The following is an 18,530-nucleotide window of genomic DNA, read 5'->3' as shown; positions in this document are numbered from 1 at the left end:
AGAGTAATTTATTTGCTATTGCAAATGTATATGACCCATTTCCAAGAAAACAGACAGGTTTCTTCAAAATGAACTTATTCCTTATGGATTCATTATATTGGTAACTTGGTAAGCTAGTTAGGTCATGGATCAATCTGTATTTTTTTTAAAGAAAACGGTGCCAGATGTTAAGCAAAACACTTTACAGTGTGAGTTATGAATCTTATTTGACAGAAAAGTTTAAAACACATGTTGTTTTTTTTATTCAAACTAAACTGAACACGTGATCATGCTTATGGCAGAATTCCAGTTCTCATTCATTCATCAAAAGTTATACATGTAAAAGTTAGTGCTGAATGTAAATAAGTTGTCAGTATGGTTTGTGTTTGTATTCTGGTACTAATCCACATGGATTTTCACTTTGTGATAAGAATTTTGACTGTAGAACCTGATTAGTATAAAAAATTGATGTATCTTTTCAAACGTGCTGTAATTTTGGCATGTAATGTATAGATTACACATTTTGTGCTCAAATGAATGATTTTTTTGCCACTTATAATAGCAGTAGTTAAGCTTTTACATCTTAGAGGGTTGGCATGTATGGGCTATATGGCCAAAAATAGGTTTGTTGTTGGGCAATCAGAGTTGTATGCTCCCTCTTCGATAGACACTTCCAGTACAGCAGCATCTTCATGGTGAAATGGGTAATATGCTTGGTCTACTCAGAAGTCTCAAAAGATCTGAGTCGCCTCATGGGGCTTTTAGGTCATGAAATTAGAGTGATCTCTGCGTGTCTTGCTATTGAATATAATGTTTTGATCTTAGAAAAAAATAGAAGCTGTTGACTGTTATGTAAAGTCAGCCTTTCTTGAGCATTTACCTCAGAGATTTAGCTTTGAAGAGACAAACTCTGGAATTAGTGGGTCCTGTGGCAGCAGCCCATATGGCCACCAGATGCAGTCATAGCCAACACAGCCCCTTTGCATCACTGGATTTGCCCGCGAAATGTTGATGGTAAGAAGAATTCTGTTATCATCTTCTTAACAGGATATAGGGGTTACAGGTGACATGACCATAGGCTATGTTGCTTTCAAGTTAGGAGAGCTGATTTTTATAGGGAACTCCACGTCTTTCCTTAGAAAGATACCCAGGGTATAGGCAGTATATTCAGTATTCACTTCTTCTGTTACCTATTCTCCTAATGTTAATGCGATTGGGAATGTATTTGAAGGAGAAGCAAATTTTTATGTAAATTATTTTTCTCTGAGAATACTTACCTGATCAAATTTCTTGTTACTTAAATATTTTCTTTTCAGTATGTGAAGCTTTATTTAATTAAAATTGATTTGATTATGTATGCAATTTTTTTTAAATGATAGGTTGAATTTGCCCATAGCTACCAGTTAAATGAACCACTATAATCTGCCACACTTGCCACACTTGAGCCACCATTTTTGTGCATGTATGAAACTGGATGGGTAATGGAAGGAGCAGTGTATTACAAAAACATCTTGCAAAGCTAAACGTATAAAAACATCAGGATTAAGATCTCACACGCACGCACACAAATACTTATTACATATATCACATATGCTTGCCTATAAGTCGAATCCAGCTGCAAAACTGCACAGGCCCAGATCTTTTGTTGCATACTGTGCAGGCAGATGTGGGTCTTTACAGTTTTGTTCCAAACAGTTGGTAGAACATACATTATAGAACCTAATCTTACAGCACATTTTGTGTTGCAGATCAGGGTCTATGTTGTTTGCAATTGGACCTGACTTAGAAGGATATATATGTGCATATGTGTGTGTATTTGGTTTTATATTTGTATTTTCTGCTGGCTAAGCAGAAGATTTAATGTTATCAGTGGTTTTCAACAAAACTGTGATGTGCAATCCCACATAATATTTTCTTTTGTATAAAATAAAATGTTAATTTTTTTTGCAGTTTTCTTCTCTTTTTTTTCAGGCATATGGTCAGGCAGATCATAAAATTACTGCTGCCATTTTGCAAAGGAAATATAAGGATTATGAACATGTAACCTGGAGCAATGAGGGCTATTAATAGAAGTGGATTTACATCAAAGTATTTGGTATACGTGGTTCTATCTTATCAAAGGAATGTAATTCCAATGAAGTTGATATAAAGATCTAATGCTGCATCAATGAAGACCATCTGGTAGACAGACATACTGTTTAAGATAGCAGGCATAGTATGTTGGAAAAAATATGGTATAAAATAATTCATTTTTTCATCAATATTTTTTTTTACATTATTTTCAGGTATTTACAAGGTAGTAGCTTTTAAGATAAACTTGTTTGTTAAGAAGGAATTATTCTTTAAGCATGGATACTGTATGTAAATTGAATAAAATAACTCAACTAACATCTTTGCTGTACACTTTAATAGATATCAAAGGTTAAAAAGATTAATTTCTAAGGAGTTATATCCCTTGAAATTACTTTACAGTATCAACTCTGCCAGTAGGAATAATATCATAGTACAGTTACAATAAAAATATGCAGATTGGTATAAGAGTATGAATGTTCAGAGTATAATTATAGTATGAAAGCAGCAATAACATGTTTGATATTAGGATAGGTAGACAATAGCAATCAGATTTGTTCTTCAAAACCACTTCTCAGATAAAAGATTACAGTAATTTTTCCTTTGTAAGCCTTATGCTAGGTAAGGCCTCCCCACCTTCTGCCTTGATAAGCCATATACTTGATAAGGCCCCACCTTTTAACTTTTATGAGCTGTATGATTTGTAAGGCCTCTTCACCTACTACTTTGATAAACCTTATTCTTGGTATGGCCTCAACTGTTACCTTGACAAGCTGTATGCTGGGTAAGGCCTCCACAACTTCTACCTTGATAAGCCTTATGTTATTTAGGACTCCTGAACTTGTACAACACTTAAGCAATTTGTTTTCTTAGGAAGGCTCAACCCATCATTATTAAACAGATGTACAGGATGGGTCCATAGTTATTATAGGAGATATACTGCACATTTTTTATGTGCAAAAGGAAGTTGTTAATAACTACACCACTTTTGCTGCAATAAGCTTTCTGTGTGATGTTTTATAACTTATTTATATTCAGTAAGATTTATAGATGTAACTGTCAGAAAAATTATTCATTATTCTGTTGTATGAAATGTGTGTTAAGATTTGTGACAAACTGATTGATTAACAGGAAAAAATTTGTTTAGAAAATGTATTTTAAGGTAGTCTGCGTTTGTAAAAATGTTTACTGCACAGTTATCATTACATTAGAATGTCATCACTATGATGTCACGTTTACCTTGGTGTGTCATAGAGCCATGAACTCAAGGATAAATTGCATAAAAAATTACGTGGATGCAATTTCTGTCTTGTTCAATAATGGAGAAGACAAATTTTTATGCAAAAGAGTTTGATGAATGCAATAACAGTCTGTGTGAAAGAATATGACAACGTCAACATACTGTGTACAAGACTTCTAGAAATCATGAATGATTTAAAACCTGCCATAAATTGCAGAAAATGATGTGATTTCATTGTACCAAATATATTTGCTCATCAGCATACATTTTTCTTTATGTATTTGATCAGAATTTAAAATCTTCAACCTCTACAAATGTTCAGACTTCTTGTGGGTCGGTGATTCTTTCTGGGGTTTTCCTGGGTTCTTCCTCCACCATTAATACTGGCCGCCATGTATGGCTTATCTTGAGCTGAAAAATGGCATTAAACCCTACAATAATAACAACAACAACAACAAATGTTCTGACACTTTAAATGATTATTCAGCTATGTATTTTTGGACAATTAGTGACAGGGTACTTTTTTCTCATACCTACCTATGTAATGACCTTTACTTATGTATAGATAATAAACCAAGAGTGGTGTAAAATATGCACACCAGCTGATGCATTTTTTGGGGGGTTATTTTCCTTATACCCTTAGATATCATATATATTTGCATATAAATCAAGTTCAACTGCAAACAACATATTCCGTTGTCTGCCATCATAAAATGCACTGGAAAATTAGGGTCTCTTGCTTCTTCCAATTATTACTCCTAAGTTATAACAAACTGCATAGACCCAGATTTGCCAATGCATTATGTGGTGCTTATTACTCCTAAGTTATAACAAACTGCATAGACCCATATTTGCCAATGCATTATGTGGTGCTGAATCTGTGCCTGTGCAGTATGCAGTTGGATTCAGCTTGTAAGCAAGTATATACAGTATTTACAGATATCAATTTTTCAAGCTGGTAAGGAACCATGGTGCCTTAGTGGTTAACCTGCCAGACTCAATACTGAAAGGGTGTGGATATAAATCTAATTATCAAACTAGCTGGATCAACTACCATGGTGTGTCCTTGGGCAATGTACTTTACTCCAATTGCCTCGGCATTAAATAACCTACTTGTGTTGCTGTGCCATAAAGCACCAAACCAAACCAAAAAGGTTAATACTCCAGGATTTGACCAGCGATCATCCTTGATAAGAGGATTATATCCATTATGAATCCTAAGTGTAATAGATTAGAAACAGGCTATTGTTATGACATGTTACAAATGTGACAGTAATGAAAACATCCATAAAAGTCTCTTGATGTATATATCCAGATAACACAATAAGAGATGATACACAATGGTTCCTCATTACTGTGCTTTTAAAGGGAGCCATTGTTATATAACTCACTATTTAAGTGGAATTGCTTTGAAACTGAGGTAGGTTTAGGGTGGTTACTGACGCAGCTCAACAAAACACTCAGCATACAAGCAGACAGGATCAAGATAAGGACATGGACCAACTGAAAACTGGACTGTCCAGTGAAAAAGTGGATGAACGACCACCCTTTGGAGATTTACTATCAAAACTAGGTTCCTTTCCAAAATGAGATCCTCGAAGATGCTAAATGAGGGAATGCACTCTACTGATGTGCTTTATTGTGAGAGATTATTGTAGAGGATCTTTCCTTTCATGTGAAATGTATGAAACAAGGTCAATATATGCAATGAGCTGCATGCATTGACAGAAGGAACTACACTTTACTGGGGTACTTCATGTTGAGGGAACACTATATTGAGGATCTTATTCAAAGTTTTATATGAAATTTATGAAACAAGTATTACATACAGTGGTATGCTTGCAGATTCTGGTATGATTCCACGAGTTTTGTAAATGTCCTGTGAAATGAAGACAAGTTTGAGAGCTATATATTACACACAACATTGAACACTTTGTCATGTGTTATGCCACAGCTCTGGTGCTACTGTAAGAAAATGAACATTGTGTGATAATTTTGTGTAATATATATATGAAGGAGAGGTGGCACTGTGTGACTTTCATCCAGATACCTGATATACATGTAAGGTTGTGTTCAGTATCATTTTATACTTTGCTAGAGTAATAAGTCATTTGCTTTGCACATGTTATTTATATTGTCTGGTTTAGAAATACTATACAAATTGATGTGTCCTAAAATAAGAAGCCTTTGAAAAATTGATGGCAGACACCAGAAGGGGAGATAAATCCAATTGTGATGGGAACATAAGAGTGTGGATCTTGTATTCATAGTAATTTGGAAGTTGTAATGGCTAGAAATTTATATTTTGCTTTCTGTAAATATTTTATTGTATTGATGATTTCAGAGAATAATAGATGTTGTATTTGGAAAGTATTGTCATGTACATCATTTCGTTTGTAAATTCATTTGTTTCTTTGTCATTTTGCTTTTATGAAGAATACATTTTCATTTTTGCTTGTAATATCAGAAGATCAGAAATTTATAACTGTTATCAGCAGCCATTAATTAATTCCAGATACTTATTCATAATGTTGTCATTAAAAACACTTTGTCGGATATATCCTGGAAAATTTCATTTTTTGGGTTAGGGCATTGTTAAGAATGCTAAGTATCACTCCAAGTTAGTTGTTTCACTTCAGATATACTTGTTTCTTGTTATCTTTGTGATCTATCATTAATTTATGTGAACCATTTTTTTGTAATTGATTTTTAAACTCATGTACAACATTATCATTTCAATACATTTATTTTCACAAATGAAACTTATGTATCTGTCAAATTAGTTGAATACAAGCTGTAAAGCCAAGTCTTAAGTGAGATGAAATAAAGTGCCATTGCTCACGTAAGAGACAAAAAATTTATGTTTTGAAATATTATAACAAATATACAAAAAAATGTATTTCAGTTTATGTTTGGATGTCAGATTAATGGACTGCTGTTTGGTAGTTTTTTTTTAGCTGGTTCAGTGAATATGATCAAATTAGGCACAAGTACTGATACATTTGAATTTTTGAAAACCGTATGTGGGCAACTGTGCCATAAAATACAGTTTATTGTTACAAAAAAATATGGACTAAAATGTTTTTATCGCTAAGTTCACATTTGTTATGGATGTTTCAGATTGTATAATATAGAGCACATTGTAAGAGATAGATTTATGCTAAGAGATAGTTTACATATGTGGAATTAATATTCAACATTCCTTGGTTATGTAGTTTATCAATACAGTAGATATTTTGCAGTCAGTTCTTTACATTGTTGAAATTTCATGGACATGTTTTTTGTTATTTTCGATGTGTTACGTACTTGTTTAACTTTTTTCCCCAAGGACAACGGAGGTAACTAATGATAAGGTAAAGCCTGTAAAAGTTTGAACGCTTATAAAATATAATTTTATATTTAATTTAATTATGTTTTATCATTTATCAAACAGAAATATTTAAAATTGAAATGCTGGGTCTTGTGCTCAGGATTGTAATTTGTTATTTGAAAAAATTGTCACAAATGTTGTCCCTAGCCTCCTTCGGGAGTCCGTTGCACCCTGCCCTTTCCAGGGTGCATACAGCATTCCTTAGGGGCTGCCCTGATATAAATCTTAAAAGCATTTCAACCACTGTATGTTATTCATCATAAATGTGCATTTTGGTCATCCACTTTGCATAATTTAACCCCCCCCTTTACCATTTGATTTCTGTAGAAGAGACTTTTTTCAACCACTTAAAATGCCCCAACCACAACATTGTCCCGACTAGTTCTCTGGGGACAGCACTGATTAGCACCATTGACTTATGAATGCTAAATGGAAGTTGATAGCTTTTTAACAATGTCAGCAGAATGTATACTGTATTAAATATCACTAAGGACTACACAAAACTACATGACTGCAGAAACAATGAGTTTGATGAGGCATAGGGATATGTCAAGGCTGTCAGGCTGAGACTGAATCATTTACCATATCAGTTGAGTTCTTTCCCACAGACTCGGAAGGAAGCCTGAATATGGTTTTGTTTTTATTACATACCCATTTGATTACTTTCCAGTTACTTTTAGCTATATGTGAGGAATTCAAAACAAATTGGAATATATCTATAGAAAAGTTAGATTCAGTACATCTGAGAATATTGATACATGATGGATGTTTTTGAAAATGCCTAAATAGTTTAGTTTTGGGTATGTGATAATTAAATACAGATTGAACACAGTATCATATGCTAGATCATTCATATAAGAATAAATAGGAATATAATAAAGTTAGGTTACCTCTCCATTCATTGATTAGGTTTCCATTTTGTTAATGATAGTTTGTGTGCACATTTGTAATAAAGTGTATTCAGTTGCCTAATTTTGTAGATGATGTACTGGTAAAATGTAGTTGATACTTTTGAGTATTTATTTTAAAACATGAGGATCTCTGTAAATTTGAAATTTCTTGGACTGATGGACAAAAACCATCTTATGCTTGAATGAGCTTAGAAAATGACTCAGGAAGTACCATTTTGAATAGTTGAACCTTTGACAGAGCATAGTTCAAATTGTAGAAATCCCCAAACAGTTAACAATAATTATTTTAAAGGGTTTGAAATTGTACAGGCTTTACATTCTCTTGGTCCAAGTGACTATCCTAGACAGCCATATTTTATCATTCACTGGTTTATTTGTTCTCATTATGAACATGAATACAAGATATCTCTGAAGACAATATACATTGTGTTTTGCTAGAGATTGAATTTCTTGCTGCTTTTAAGTATTCTTTCATGGTTATATCACATCTGTTAGATTATCATTCATGTAGCTTTGATGCGTTATGATTGCAGTGTTCTTTTCTACGTTAGATGCAAAGGTGTATGTAAATTTAGTACAATAAATGATGAATGGTAAAATATTGTCATTAATTATTTTCTTAGTAGAAAACAAGTACTTGAATGTAGTTTAGAAAAAATTATATGGAATATGTCATAGCTGAAAACCTTTATTAACATGCTGACCTATTAATCATTGAAAGAACATGGAAATAAAAATGAACCACTCTTGACTAGAAAGTTTTGTATATGCCTGCCCTCTAGGCAAATTTATAGGATAATCCTTGTGTCCATCCATCCATCCACCCTTCATTCCATCCAGTTCACAATCTTGTTAGCTAGTGATTGATTGCCATGAAGCACGATAAATATTACGGTCATCAATTGAATATGTATATGTCAGTAAATCACCGCTCTGGAAATATTTGTTAGAGTTATTACCCTTTATGTTTCATAGCAGTGTAAGACACGATCTCATTAGCTAATAGTTCTTAATCTATTGCCTTTAAAGTTGCTGCCTTTTTAATCTTTTAGTTTAATGCAGTGTATCACAGTCATATTACCACACCTAATGGTATTCCTCCAGTTCATGATGGACTGACATGAAACTTTAAATATTATTTTCTTTACCTTAAAAAGCACATTATCAAAAAACTTTTTTCATGCAGTTTTAATAAGAGTTATTGCCCCTTCTTTGCTTGTAACTGAATGAAGCATATGATGATCTCCTGAAAGCGATCACAATGAAACTTGGGAAATGTTATGATCATCTGAAGATGTGTATAGTGTCAAATCTTATGAGCTGTTTTTAGAGTTATTGCCCTTTTTTACTTGGCTCCTAATGTCATGTATGACCAGATCTTGTGAACACAGCTATTCAGCTTTCAGCAGATCACCCTGAATCTGTGTAAATGTTATGCTCACCATTCATATAATAATTTTGGCTGTTGAAAGAAAGAACTAGAAATGATTTTAGGAAACAGATGCTGTACCAGTGCCAGAAAACTGACCTTTACACAAAAACCAAACCATGGTGTGACAGATGAGTGGACAGTTGGATGAACAAGGGTTATATTCTATTACCCAACCACTGCAGTGGCTGGACAGTTTTAAAAAAAGCAAAAGGAAATGTATGAACTAATTGAAAATTATTGAGCTTTGCTGCTAAAATTAATATAGCCCAACACTTTGAATTTGGTATAAAACACAAACTTTATACAATAGATGAAGAATGAACAATGAAGGACCCATAGAACAGATATTTGTAACAGTGTAACCACTGTTAATATTGTCTCCTCAGATCCAAAGTACAAGACTATTGATCATGTCCACTTTTATCACACTTGGGAAAGTTTTGTTTAAAAAAAATAAAATGAAATTGAATTTTTCTTGCAGTATGAGGCACTGATGTTGACACTTCACATGTCCAGTGAGCATTGAGGCAGCACATTGCATTTTCATATGACCAGTCAGACAGCCCATTGAATATTCATGAGTAGTCACACTACACATGATGCATGTCCATATGACAAATCACACTACATTGTATTTTCATACGACTAATTGGACCACCCATTGCATTTTCATATGACTAATTAAAGTCTATTACATTTTCATATCAGTCAGACTTCACATTCATTTTCTGATAGGATTCGGCTAATGTGGGTATGTGAGAAAGCTCGCCAGTGGGTCGGTGATTCTTTCCGGGTTCTTCCTCCACCATTAATACTGGCCGCCATGCATAGCCTATCGTGTGCTGAAATATGGTGTTAAACCCCACAACGACAACAACAACAACATTTTCTGATAACCAAAAGACAGCATTTTAAATTTGCAAATATGTTAGACTGTGGATGAACACGAGTTCATATGTGTTAGACATGTATTGGTAGAAAATATATAAATCATATGCTTCATCACTGCAAGGTAATTAAAACAAAAACTAACTTTTCTGATTGAATTTAACCTGATCTGATGTCAAAGGCCACAATTAGTGGATGAAGGCATGTACTACAGTTAAGATTTGAGTCATAAACGGTGATGCCAGGCCACTTTGTACTGTCACAGTAATACAGAAAACATAAAACAAGAAATGAAGCTGTTTAAAGATGGCTAAGCTTCACATATATTTATTCAGAAAGAGTTTTATATTTGTCAATATTTGAAGTTGTCAGTATATGATGGAAGATTAACCAAGTGGTTGATACAGGTCTCTTTTATCCCCCTGACCAGAGGAGCAAGGGGATATGGTAATATCAATGTCCATTTGTTTTTTCATCCATAAATTCATAGACAAGGTGGTTACTGGAAAATAACTTTAATTTGCTGTAGTCTCTTTTTCTCAAACTTCATATCTGGCTTACCTATGGGAAGAGGCAGAATTGAATTGAATTTGACATTGCCAGTACGAAAGTTAACGTCTCTGGAGTTGAAAATGTGTAATTTTCCTATTTGCATAAGTCAGGTTTCCATGTCCTAATTTCAACTTAATTTCAAAGGTAGACTGCACTTTGTAATGGGCAGGTCCTTAATCATTCTGAAGCAGAGAGCTTAAAGTTTAAGATCATTGGAGGTAATTTTTTTAGATTTCTTGGTCATAGACCAGAAAAACTTTTACAATGGTCTTTTTCCCATCTTCCACTGTCTATCATCCATCCGTTAGCACATTTGTCATTACTACTTCTCCTAAACTACTGGACTACTGGGAGAATTGCTTTATACACACATTCATGACAAGACTTTGTGTGATGTCTAGTTAGACCTAAATGAAGACGGTGCTGCTCAGACATCCCTTATGGCCACAACAGTGGCCATCTTATCACTATTCCTCCTAAATGGATTATTGTATCGGCATAGGATTTCACTAAAAGACTTCTTATGATGTCCAGATGGTTGTATATATATAAAATGGTGCATTCGTGATGTCCAATATTGCCACCACAGCAGCCATCTTGAAAATCTTAACACTCCTCCTGAAAGGCTGATCATATCAACATGGGATTTTCACTAAAAATACTTCTTATAAACTTGAGCTTGTCCTAAATGAAAATAGTGTTGTTGTTGTTGTTGTTATAGTGCTTAACACCATTTTTCAGCACAAGATAGGCTATACATGGCAGCCAGTATAAATAGTGGAGGAAAAACCAGGGAAAACTCCGAAAGAACCACCGACCCACAAGAAGCTTCTGGCAAGCTTTCTCATGTACACACACTAGCCGAACCTGAGACTTGAACCCGTGCAGACAGAGGTGCCATTGGCAGTGATCCTTAATGGTGAGTGCTTTAGAACACTCGGCCACTCAAGGGCCTCTAAGAAAATAGTGTCAATCTGATATCAATTATGACCACCACAAAGGCCATCTTGAAAATTTTGTTATTGCTACACCCCTTCTATAGATGGTGATATCAACATGGGGGTTTTTGCGAAGTCTTCTTATGATATCTAGTTGATCCTCTATCAATATGGTGCTGATTGATATGTTGCTGTTTTGCTATTGCTATTCCTGTGAGTGGAAAGTCATATTTTGCCAGAAAAACTTCATATATTTAATTGATCCTAAATGAAAATGATGCTGATCTGATGTCCAATACAGCTGCCATCTTGAAAATGTTATCACTACTTCTGATGAATGGAAAGTGACATTGATTTAAGGTTTTCACTAGAAGACTTCTTGTGATGTCTAATTGGTCCTAAATGAAAATGATGCCAAGCAGACCTCCAATATGACTTCCACAGTGGCTTTCTTGAAAATCTTAACATGCTAACTCTCCCCTTGGTAGCTGACCATTTCAATATTGAGCTTTCACCAAAAGACCTCTTATGATGTCTGCCTGGTCCTAAATGGAAATGGTGCAGCTCTTTTATCCAATATGAGCACCTGAAGACTTCATATAACTTCATGTTGGTTTTGAATTAAAATGGTGCTGAGCTGATGTCCAGTGTAGACATATGGTGACCATCTTTAAAATCTTGTTATTGGTAAATGTTACTATACTTTCACATGGAATTTTCATCAGAAGAGTTCTTATGGTGCCTGGTTGGTACTAAATAAATATGATTCAAACTGACTGTAAATATGGTCAAAAATGTAGAAATCTTAAAAATATTAATATTTTGGCTACTGGGAGGTTTTCTCAAATACCCATGTTGGCCAAGCCCGAGACTCGAACTTATGCAGACTGAGCGGAGATATTAGTGATCTGTAAAGGTGAGTGACAGACTATTTTATGTCCTACTGGAGCATTAAAATTAAGCCAGTGAACTATATTTGGTATGGTGGTATAGTACATGTGATCTTATTTATAAGGTATTTGATGATTTCAAACAAAACTGAAGTTATGATCATCAGTAATTTCCCATACTCAGAGCATATAAAAATATTGTGTGGAAATAACGTTTCTTCTTTCAGTCCCTGTAACATTTGTGGCCAAAAATCACTAGGCCTCAAATGCAAGCTACTTACAAAGTCTGAGAGTAGTTTATGGCAGAGATTTATAGGTTGCTAAATTTTGCTTTTCTACTCGAGGCTGATTAATACACAGCACACTACAAGAAACAAAGTAATTGAATTGATGCTGGATTAGAAAGTAAATACACAGCTTAAGGTTTGTCAATACACAGTAACGATATTAATGTGCAGATAGTACCACCCAATGACCTTTTGAACGTGTTGCATTTGTTTCCAAAATAATTCTTGTTTTGGGCTGCTTAAAATTGAATTTTGAGTCATATTGGGAATGAGTGTACATTGAGACCTAGTTTCTAGTTGGTCTGGAATGGATGGAGTTTATTTTTCTGTAGATCCAACTAAATTCTGCTTTTCTATTTGTGATGGGCTGGATATATTAGCTGGGTCAGTTCTGCATGATGTACGTATCACTAGAGTAGTGGATGGACTGGTCTTGATGCAACTGCATGTTTCTATTCTGTCCTTGACTGTTTGGATTTAAAATTTCTCATAAAGAAGCAGGATTAAATATTATTTGTATGGAATATACATTTCGTTTTGAGTGCAGTAAGGAAAATGTGATTTCCACTGGAAATGTAGTTGAAATTAAAAGACAATTTTGCTGTTTGGATCAATTTTTTGGAAGCCATGTAATTCATTTGCAGAAATAAAGTACATTTTGAGAAAATTCAATATGAGAAAAGGTAAGTATATTTCCATTGTTTATGCACCGTCTCTTTCCTGCTCTTTGTTGGAAGGAACCCAGCTATTTACATGTCATTGAGCTGCATGACTTATATTGCTTCTATATATCCAAACATTGCATCCAAAACGTTTTATGGGGAAGACTGCAAAACTGCTGTGGTGTGACAGTCCATTTTGCCAGCAGAAATAAGTCTTCTTCATTGTCTTGGATTATTGGCTCAGAGGTTTTTGGTTTGTTACCAATACGCACCTTCTTCACTTGCATTTTTTAAAAATTTAATGTTTTGACTGACTTGTAAAATGGAACGTCAGAGGGAGATGCAATAGCCATGGCTATAATATGCTTTTGTATTCTATTTTTATACACCCTTGAGAGCGTGGGTCATTTGATTTGCCAACAGTTATGAACATTTCTCCTAATTAACTGTTTAAATGATCAGAATACTGCACATTTTACATTTGTTGTGGACACTGAAAATACCACATTCATTCATTTGCTTGGATGAATATTTCGTTTGAGACTCACTGAACTCATCCAGATTGTTAACATTATCATCTCTACTTTCAAACGGATGAAACAGCTTGTTTAGCTCATCCACAAACAAATCTAATAAATTAACAGCTATGGCAGCTGCTGCTGTTTACAATTAAAAAATAGTTTCTAACACGATACTATTTTAAGACATGCCGTGCAGTCTGGAAAAATACTGCACAATTCTGTTAATGGAGAAAAAAATGAGCGTTTATAATAACTCCATTTACTGTGCAGAATGGAAATTGGGAACAATTCTCTAGAAGAAAAAAAACAAACTGTTGGAGGACAAAGAAATGAAAATTTTCTATAGAATTTATTTAACGAAGAAATGCATCCATCAACATATCCTGCAAGTATCTATTAAAAGAGACACAAATTTAATTGTCATAAATCATTTGAACACATAATGATTACAGATATTACAAAAAAGAGATCATAAGAAAAGTGTTTTTCACTGTTTTCAACTCTCTTGCTGCTCCATATTTGATATTTTATATCACAAACACTATAGCAGTCTCTATCTTGTAACATGCAGCCACAGATGGGAGAGATGAGTTACCATATCAACCAATACCAAAATGTTCTAGATACAGTTTACCCACCGAAATAATAATAAAGTACCACTGTTCATCTCATAAACTCAGTCCACAGCCACCATTACCTCATCAGCCCCCAATTTACTTTATTTTGAAAAGTGTAAGAGGAGTTGTGGGAATACAAAACTGTATGCACTAATACAAGCACATCCCTTGGTACTACACTGTCATCCACCCATCCTCACCCGTTATACATTTTTATTAAAAAGATCACAAATCTGTACTGAGCATCTAGGTGGGAGTTTTTTGAGCACATTCCAGAGTCTATTCTAAAAATGACAATTATAAACAAATTGGGGATCTTTTAAATATGAGGGATTTTTTTGTCACAGTGAAAAAATTATGCAAACTTTTCATGCATTCAGTTAGATTTCTGGTACATCATTTTTTGAATCAGTGTCATGGATGTCTATATAGAGTTTAATGGCACATCAGCACAAATCTGGCTATACACTGGGTCTCCAAAATAGGCATAGAAAAATAATGACACAAAATTAAAAAATCCCTGAAGTAAAAAAATCAATTTTTATTTAAATTGTGTACTTTTAAAATGTTTAGGACCTTCTCAACTGGAAGATCATCATGTGGCACCTCTATATTCAAAGAACTGCCCACATAAGTCTCCTCTCCCTAGATGCATGATGACACATCTGACCTATTCTATATCTCTAAGCCCACTGCCTATGCATCATAGAATAGACCCAGGGCCAGCGCCAGACCCGGCCAGACTATCTGGCACCCTAGGCAAGGTTAGATTCTGGCACCCTTCCCCCCACCACCAGGAAAATATCAATTTCAAAATTTATAGACGATATATTTTTTTTTAAAATGTGCCCCCTGAAATCAGCGCCCTAGGCGGCTGCCTAGTTTGCCTATATGGTAGTGCCAGCCCTGAATAGACCCTGGTATTCTTCCCATAAAAAGACTATAAAACAATCTTACAGAAACAATTAGCATTCTGCCTTGCCAGGCTGATATGCCTGCACTTATATGTAACAAACAAGTTTAGAATAACTGTAACTGAATAGTGAACAATATGAAATCTAATAGCTTACACTGATAAGCTACACAAACATTCATGTGTATTCATTACTACTTTTAGCACCATACAACAGGAGCAGAATATGATAACTTCATGTACATGTAATAGACACAATCTCAATAATTATAACTCCATAATGAGTGACATGAAATGTTACATCTTATGTTGATAAGCTATAGAATATTAACACATATACCTTACCACTTCTTAAGCAATACAAGACAGGAGCAAAATATGTATCTACATTATTAAAATGCATGTAATACCATAATATCAGACATAAAGTTGACTGAGATCAGTAACATGCAACCAAAAGTAACTGTAAAACAGTTGCCATGAAAAACTGACTTCATTTTATTCTGTCCCAAAGAAATACAATTACTCAAGGTATACATTTGTAGTGAGTTGATGTATTTATACAGGTACATTTCATGATTATTTTGCCCAGTTACTTCATTACTTAAATATAACGAGACCATTTCTAGCTACTCTGTACACACTACATGGCAAAAAAAAAAGAAGCAATATTCCTGTTGCAGCTGATTACAGCTTAGGGCTGAACAGAATATATAGATGTACATGCATATCCCACATATAAAACAATAACATTCATAACAAAGATATGTATAGACAATATCAGTTAATATCACCAGACAATAAGGGTAAGTTTAAAAGAATCTTTCTGACCTGTGTTGCTAGGACTGGAAATCCCAAACCAGTGATAATCCGGCATAGCTGAATCTATAAATATGTAATAGATTCTTTTTCTAACCTGCTCCAGCCACTATCATTTCAACAAGAATAAATGTTTCTATGCAAAAGAAAGCACTTTATAAAACTGACTTGCAAGTTGGACACATTGTGCACTGATATAACTGACACCAACTGGTTCAAGAACTTATCTTTTGCAAGAACAGTAGAACTCACCTTGAACAACCACCCCTTCAGCCAAAAATGGTCTCTCAAGACAGGTGGTCTCTCATAACAGGTCATAACACTATCAATCAATCTGTGCATGGAGATCCCGATCTCTCAATACAGGTGGTCTATCATAACAGTGGTCTCTCAAGAAAGATTTTACTTAAATATGGGACATATGCTAAAAATGACATCAATTTGCATTTCAACTTGTCTACCCTCAGAAAAAGACCAGATTTATTAATAACCCAGGATTATCTGACACGTCTGTTGTGTGCTAGAAAGAAATTATTCTGTGAGCTTGAATACTGAAAGAGGAACACAAGAATACTGAAAGAGGAACATAGAAATACTGTTTTGTCTTATATTACTCTTTAAAGCGTTTTGATTGGCTCATTTTTAAACCACTTTGATGACTGGTCCTTGATTTGGTCCCACAGGATGGTAATTAAATCATCTATCAGTAAATTGTGATTAATATCTACTTGGCTATTATTGTAACTATTGTGGCCATAGTGTAAAGAAGAACATTTAGAGACGAAAATCTTCAACATTGCCTTCATTTTTGATGGAGCATCAAAAAATATATAATCAACTAATATTCGGCAAACTTCAACAATATCCAGTGACAAAATATTCTCAGAACATACTTGTCTGTTAATATCACAATTAGAATGACAAATCTGACCAATGACACAGTCAGAATCAGTTAAACATTTTTTCTGACTTAGAGCAACCTTTAGTTTTTCCTCTGACGTAATACCATGTAAACTTGTCACTTTCATCTGAAAAGTATTGGTGAATCCAAACTTTGTTGGACTAAGATTGCACATATAAAATCGCGTGTTAGCTTCCTCAAGCGCTACTGATATGAACTCGAGAAGGCCCATGCTGATCTGTACTCGTCGTAACCATGGTGGGAAATTCCAGCGATAGGAGTCAGAAAAAATTCTGTTGAACCATGAGGTGTGAGACTTGTCATACAGGACTTGAGTCTTGATGTGCTCATAGGCATACATATCACTGCAGGTATCATTTAGGTATGGAAATACTGGATGCTTGCTGAATATGAGAATAGTCAAGAACTCTGGTTTGTGCAGCAACTTCCACATAGAGTTAATTTCACCAAATGCAAACTGTAAGAGAAAGTACACAAATTAGTAAATGAATTTTACTGGGATTTCAGCAAAATTCCATAATTTATCATGACGTCCACACATTTTATGACATGTTAGAGAATGGCAAAATGGTCCATCCATGCAAAAGATATTGGAAAATATGACCACTTGTAATATGGGTCAAAGTAACTAATTTTATTCTGAGAAAGCAAGTTGCATACACAATCTCAAACTGGTGAAGTAGGTAACTCCAGATTTTTAGAAAATAATATTTCTTTAAGGTAAAATTAAAGACTTAAAAACCTAATGTTTACTTCCTTAATTACTGTCAGCATGCTTTTGTTTTGTAATTTCATGGTGTTTGTTTATGTAACCTTGTCGCTGTATATGTTTTTATGTGTTATCTAAAACTGTAAAAAGCTCAGAGCTTATAAAGATTAGGTGACATAATGAATCCACATTATTATTATTATTGAATTAATAATTAGTGACCTTTATAACTGTCTTGGAATTTTGAGTAGTTGTAAAATCTTTACCCATTATATATGAATGATAATGTACTCCAGTTTTGTTGACACATACAGCATTACCTGAGGGTTGTTTATTTTTAGCTGCAGGTATTTCAAAATACCCATTATTGACCCCAAAAAGTGCCTGCAGTGAGAAACTCAATTAACTTTGAGTTCTCTGATCACAGATATGACTACAACCAGGGTACTTACAACCCAAGACTTTCTCTGTATAATCACAATATGAGTTTTGTATGAACACTGTCCATTTTACAGAAGCAAGCTTCGGCTGTAGAACCAATTCAAGTGGAGTTGGAGAACTCTGGCGGGGTTTCATGTAACCTGGACAATGTGGTTGGCTCAGAGGATAGTATTATGAATGATATCATTTTCTTATGTCCATTGCAGGACCCTGTGTCTATCATTCTGTTACATCCTTGGTGGACTTGATGTGAATGTTTATGGAAACAGATTAATTCATCATTCAATTTACACTATAAATAAACATCTCGTTCATGAAATTTGTTTTAGTGTCTTCATTTTATCCAATCCCAAATCCAGCTTCACCCTG

General features: G+C 34.4%; 2 protein-coding genes across 2 annotated transcripts in view; one reads left to right on the top strand and one right to left on the bottom strand.

Moving 5' to 3' along the window:
- LOC149778540 (14 kDa phosphohistidine phosphatase-like) overlaps nt 1–8,321 on the top strand; it is a 57,809-nt gene extending 49,488 nt beyond the window's left edge. The window contains exon 3 of the mRNA XM_089939439.1: nt 1,951–8,321. Coding sequence (XP_089795565.1) covers nt 1,951–2,046 — 96 coding nt within the window. The 3' untranslated portion in view covers nt 2,047–8,321. The remainder of the gene's footprint in view (nt 1–1,950) is intronic.
- A 5,749-nt stretch (nt 8,322–14,070) lies between these two features.
- The window catches only part of LOC149778539 (divergent protein kinase domain 1A-like), a 34,780-nt gene continuing 30,320 nt past the window's right edge, over nt 14,071–18,530 (bottom strand). Inside the window, exon 6 of the mRNA XM_089939438.1 lies at nt 14,071–17,468. Coding sequence (XP_089795564.1) covers nt 16,707–17,468 — 762 coding nt within the window. The 3' untranslated portion in view covers nt 14,071–16,706. The remainder of the gene's footprint in view (nt 17,469–18,530) is intronic.

The sequence above is a fragment of the Sinohyriopsis cumingii genome, chromosome 17, assembly GCF_028554795.1.
Source record: "Sinohyriopsis cumingii isolate HCF-2022 chromosome 17, ASM2855479v2, whole genome shotgun sequence".
In the NCBI taxonomy this organism is placed as follows: Eukaryota; Metazoa; Mollusca; class Bivalvia; order Unionida; family Unionidae; genus Sinohyriopsis; species Sinohyriopsis cumingii.
The sequence above is the reverse complement of the archived record's forward strand: the minus strand, read 5'-3'. Positions and strand labels throughout refer to the sequence as shown.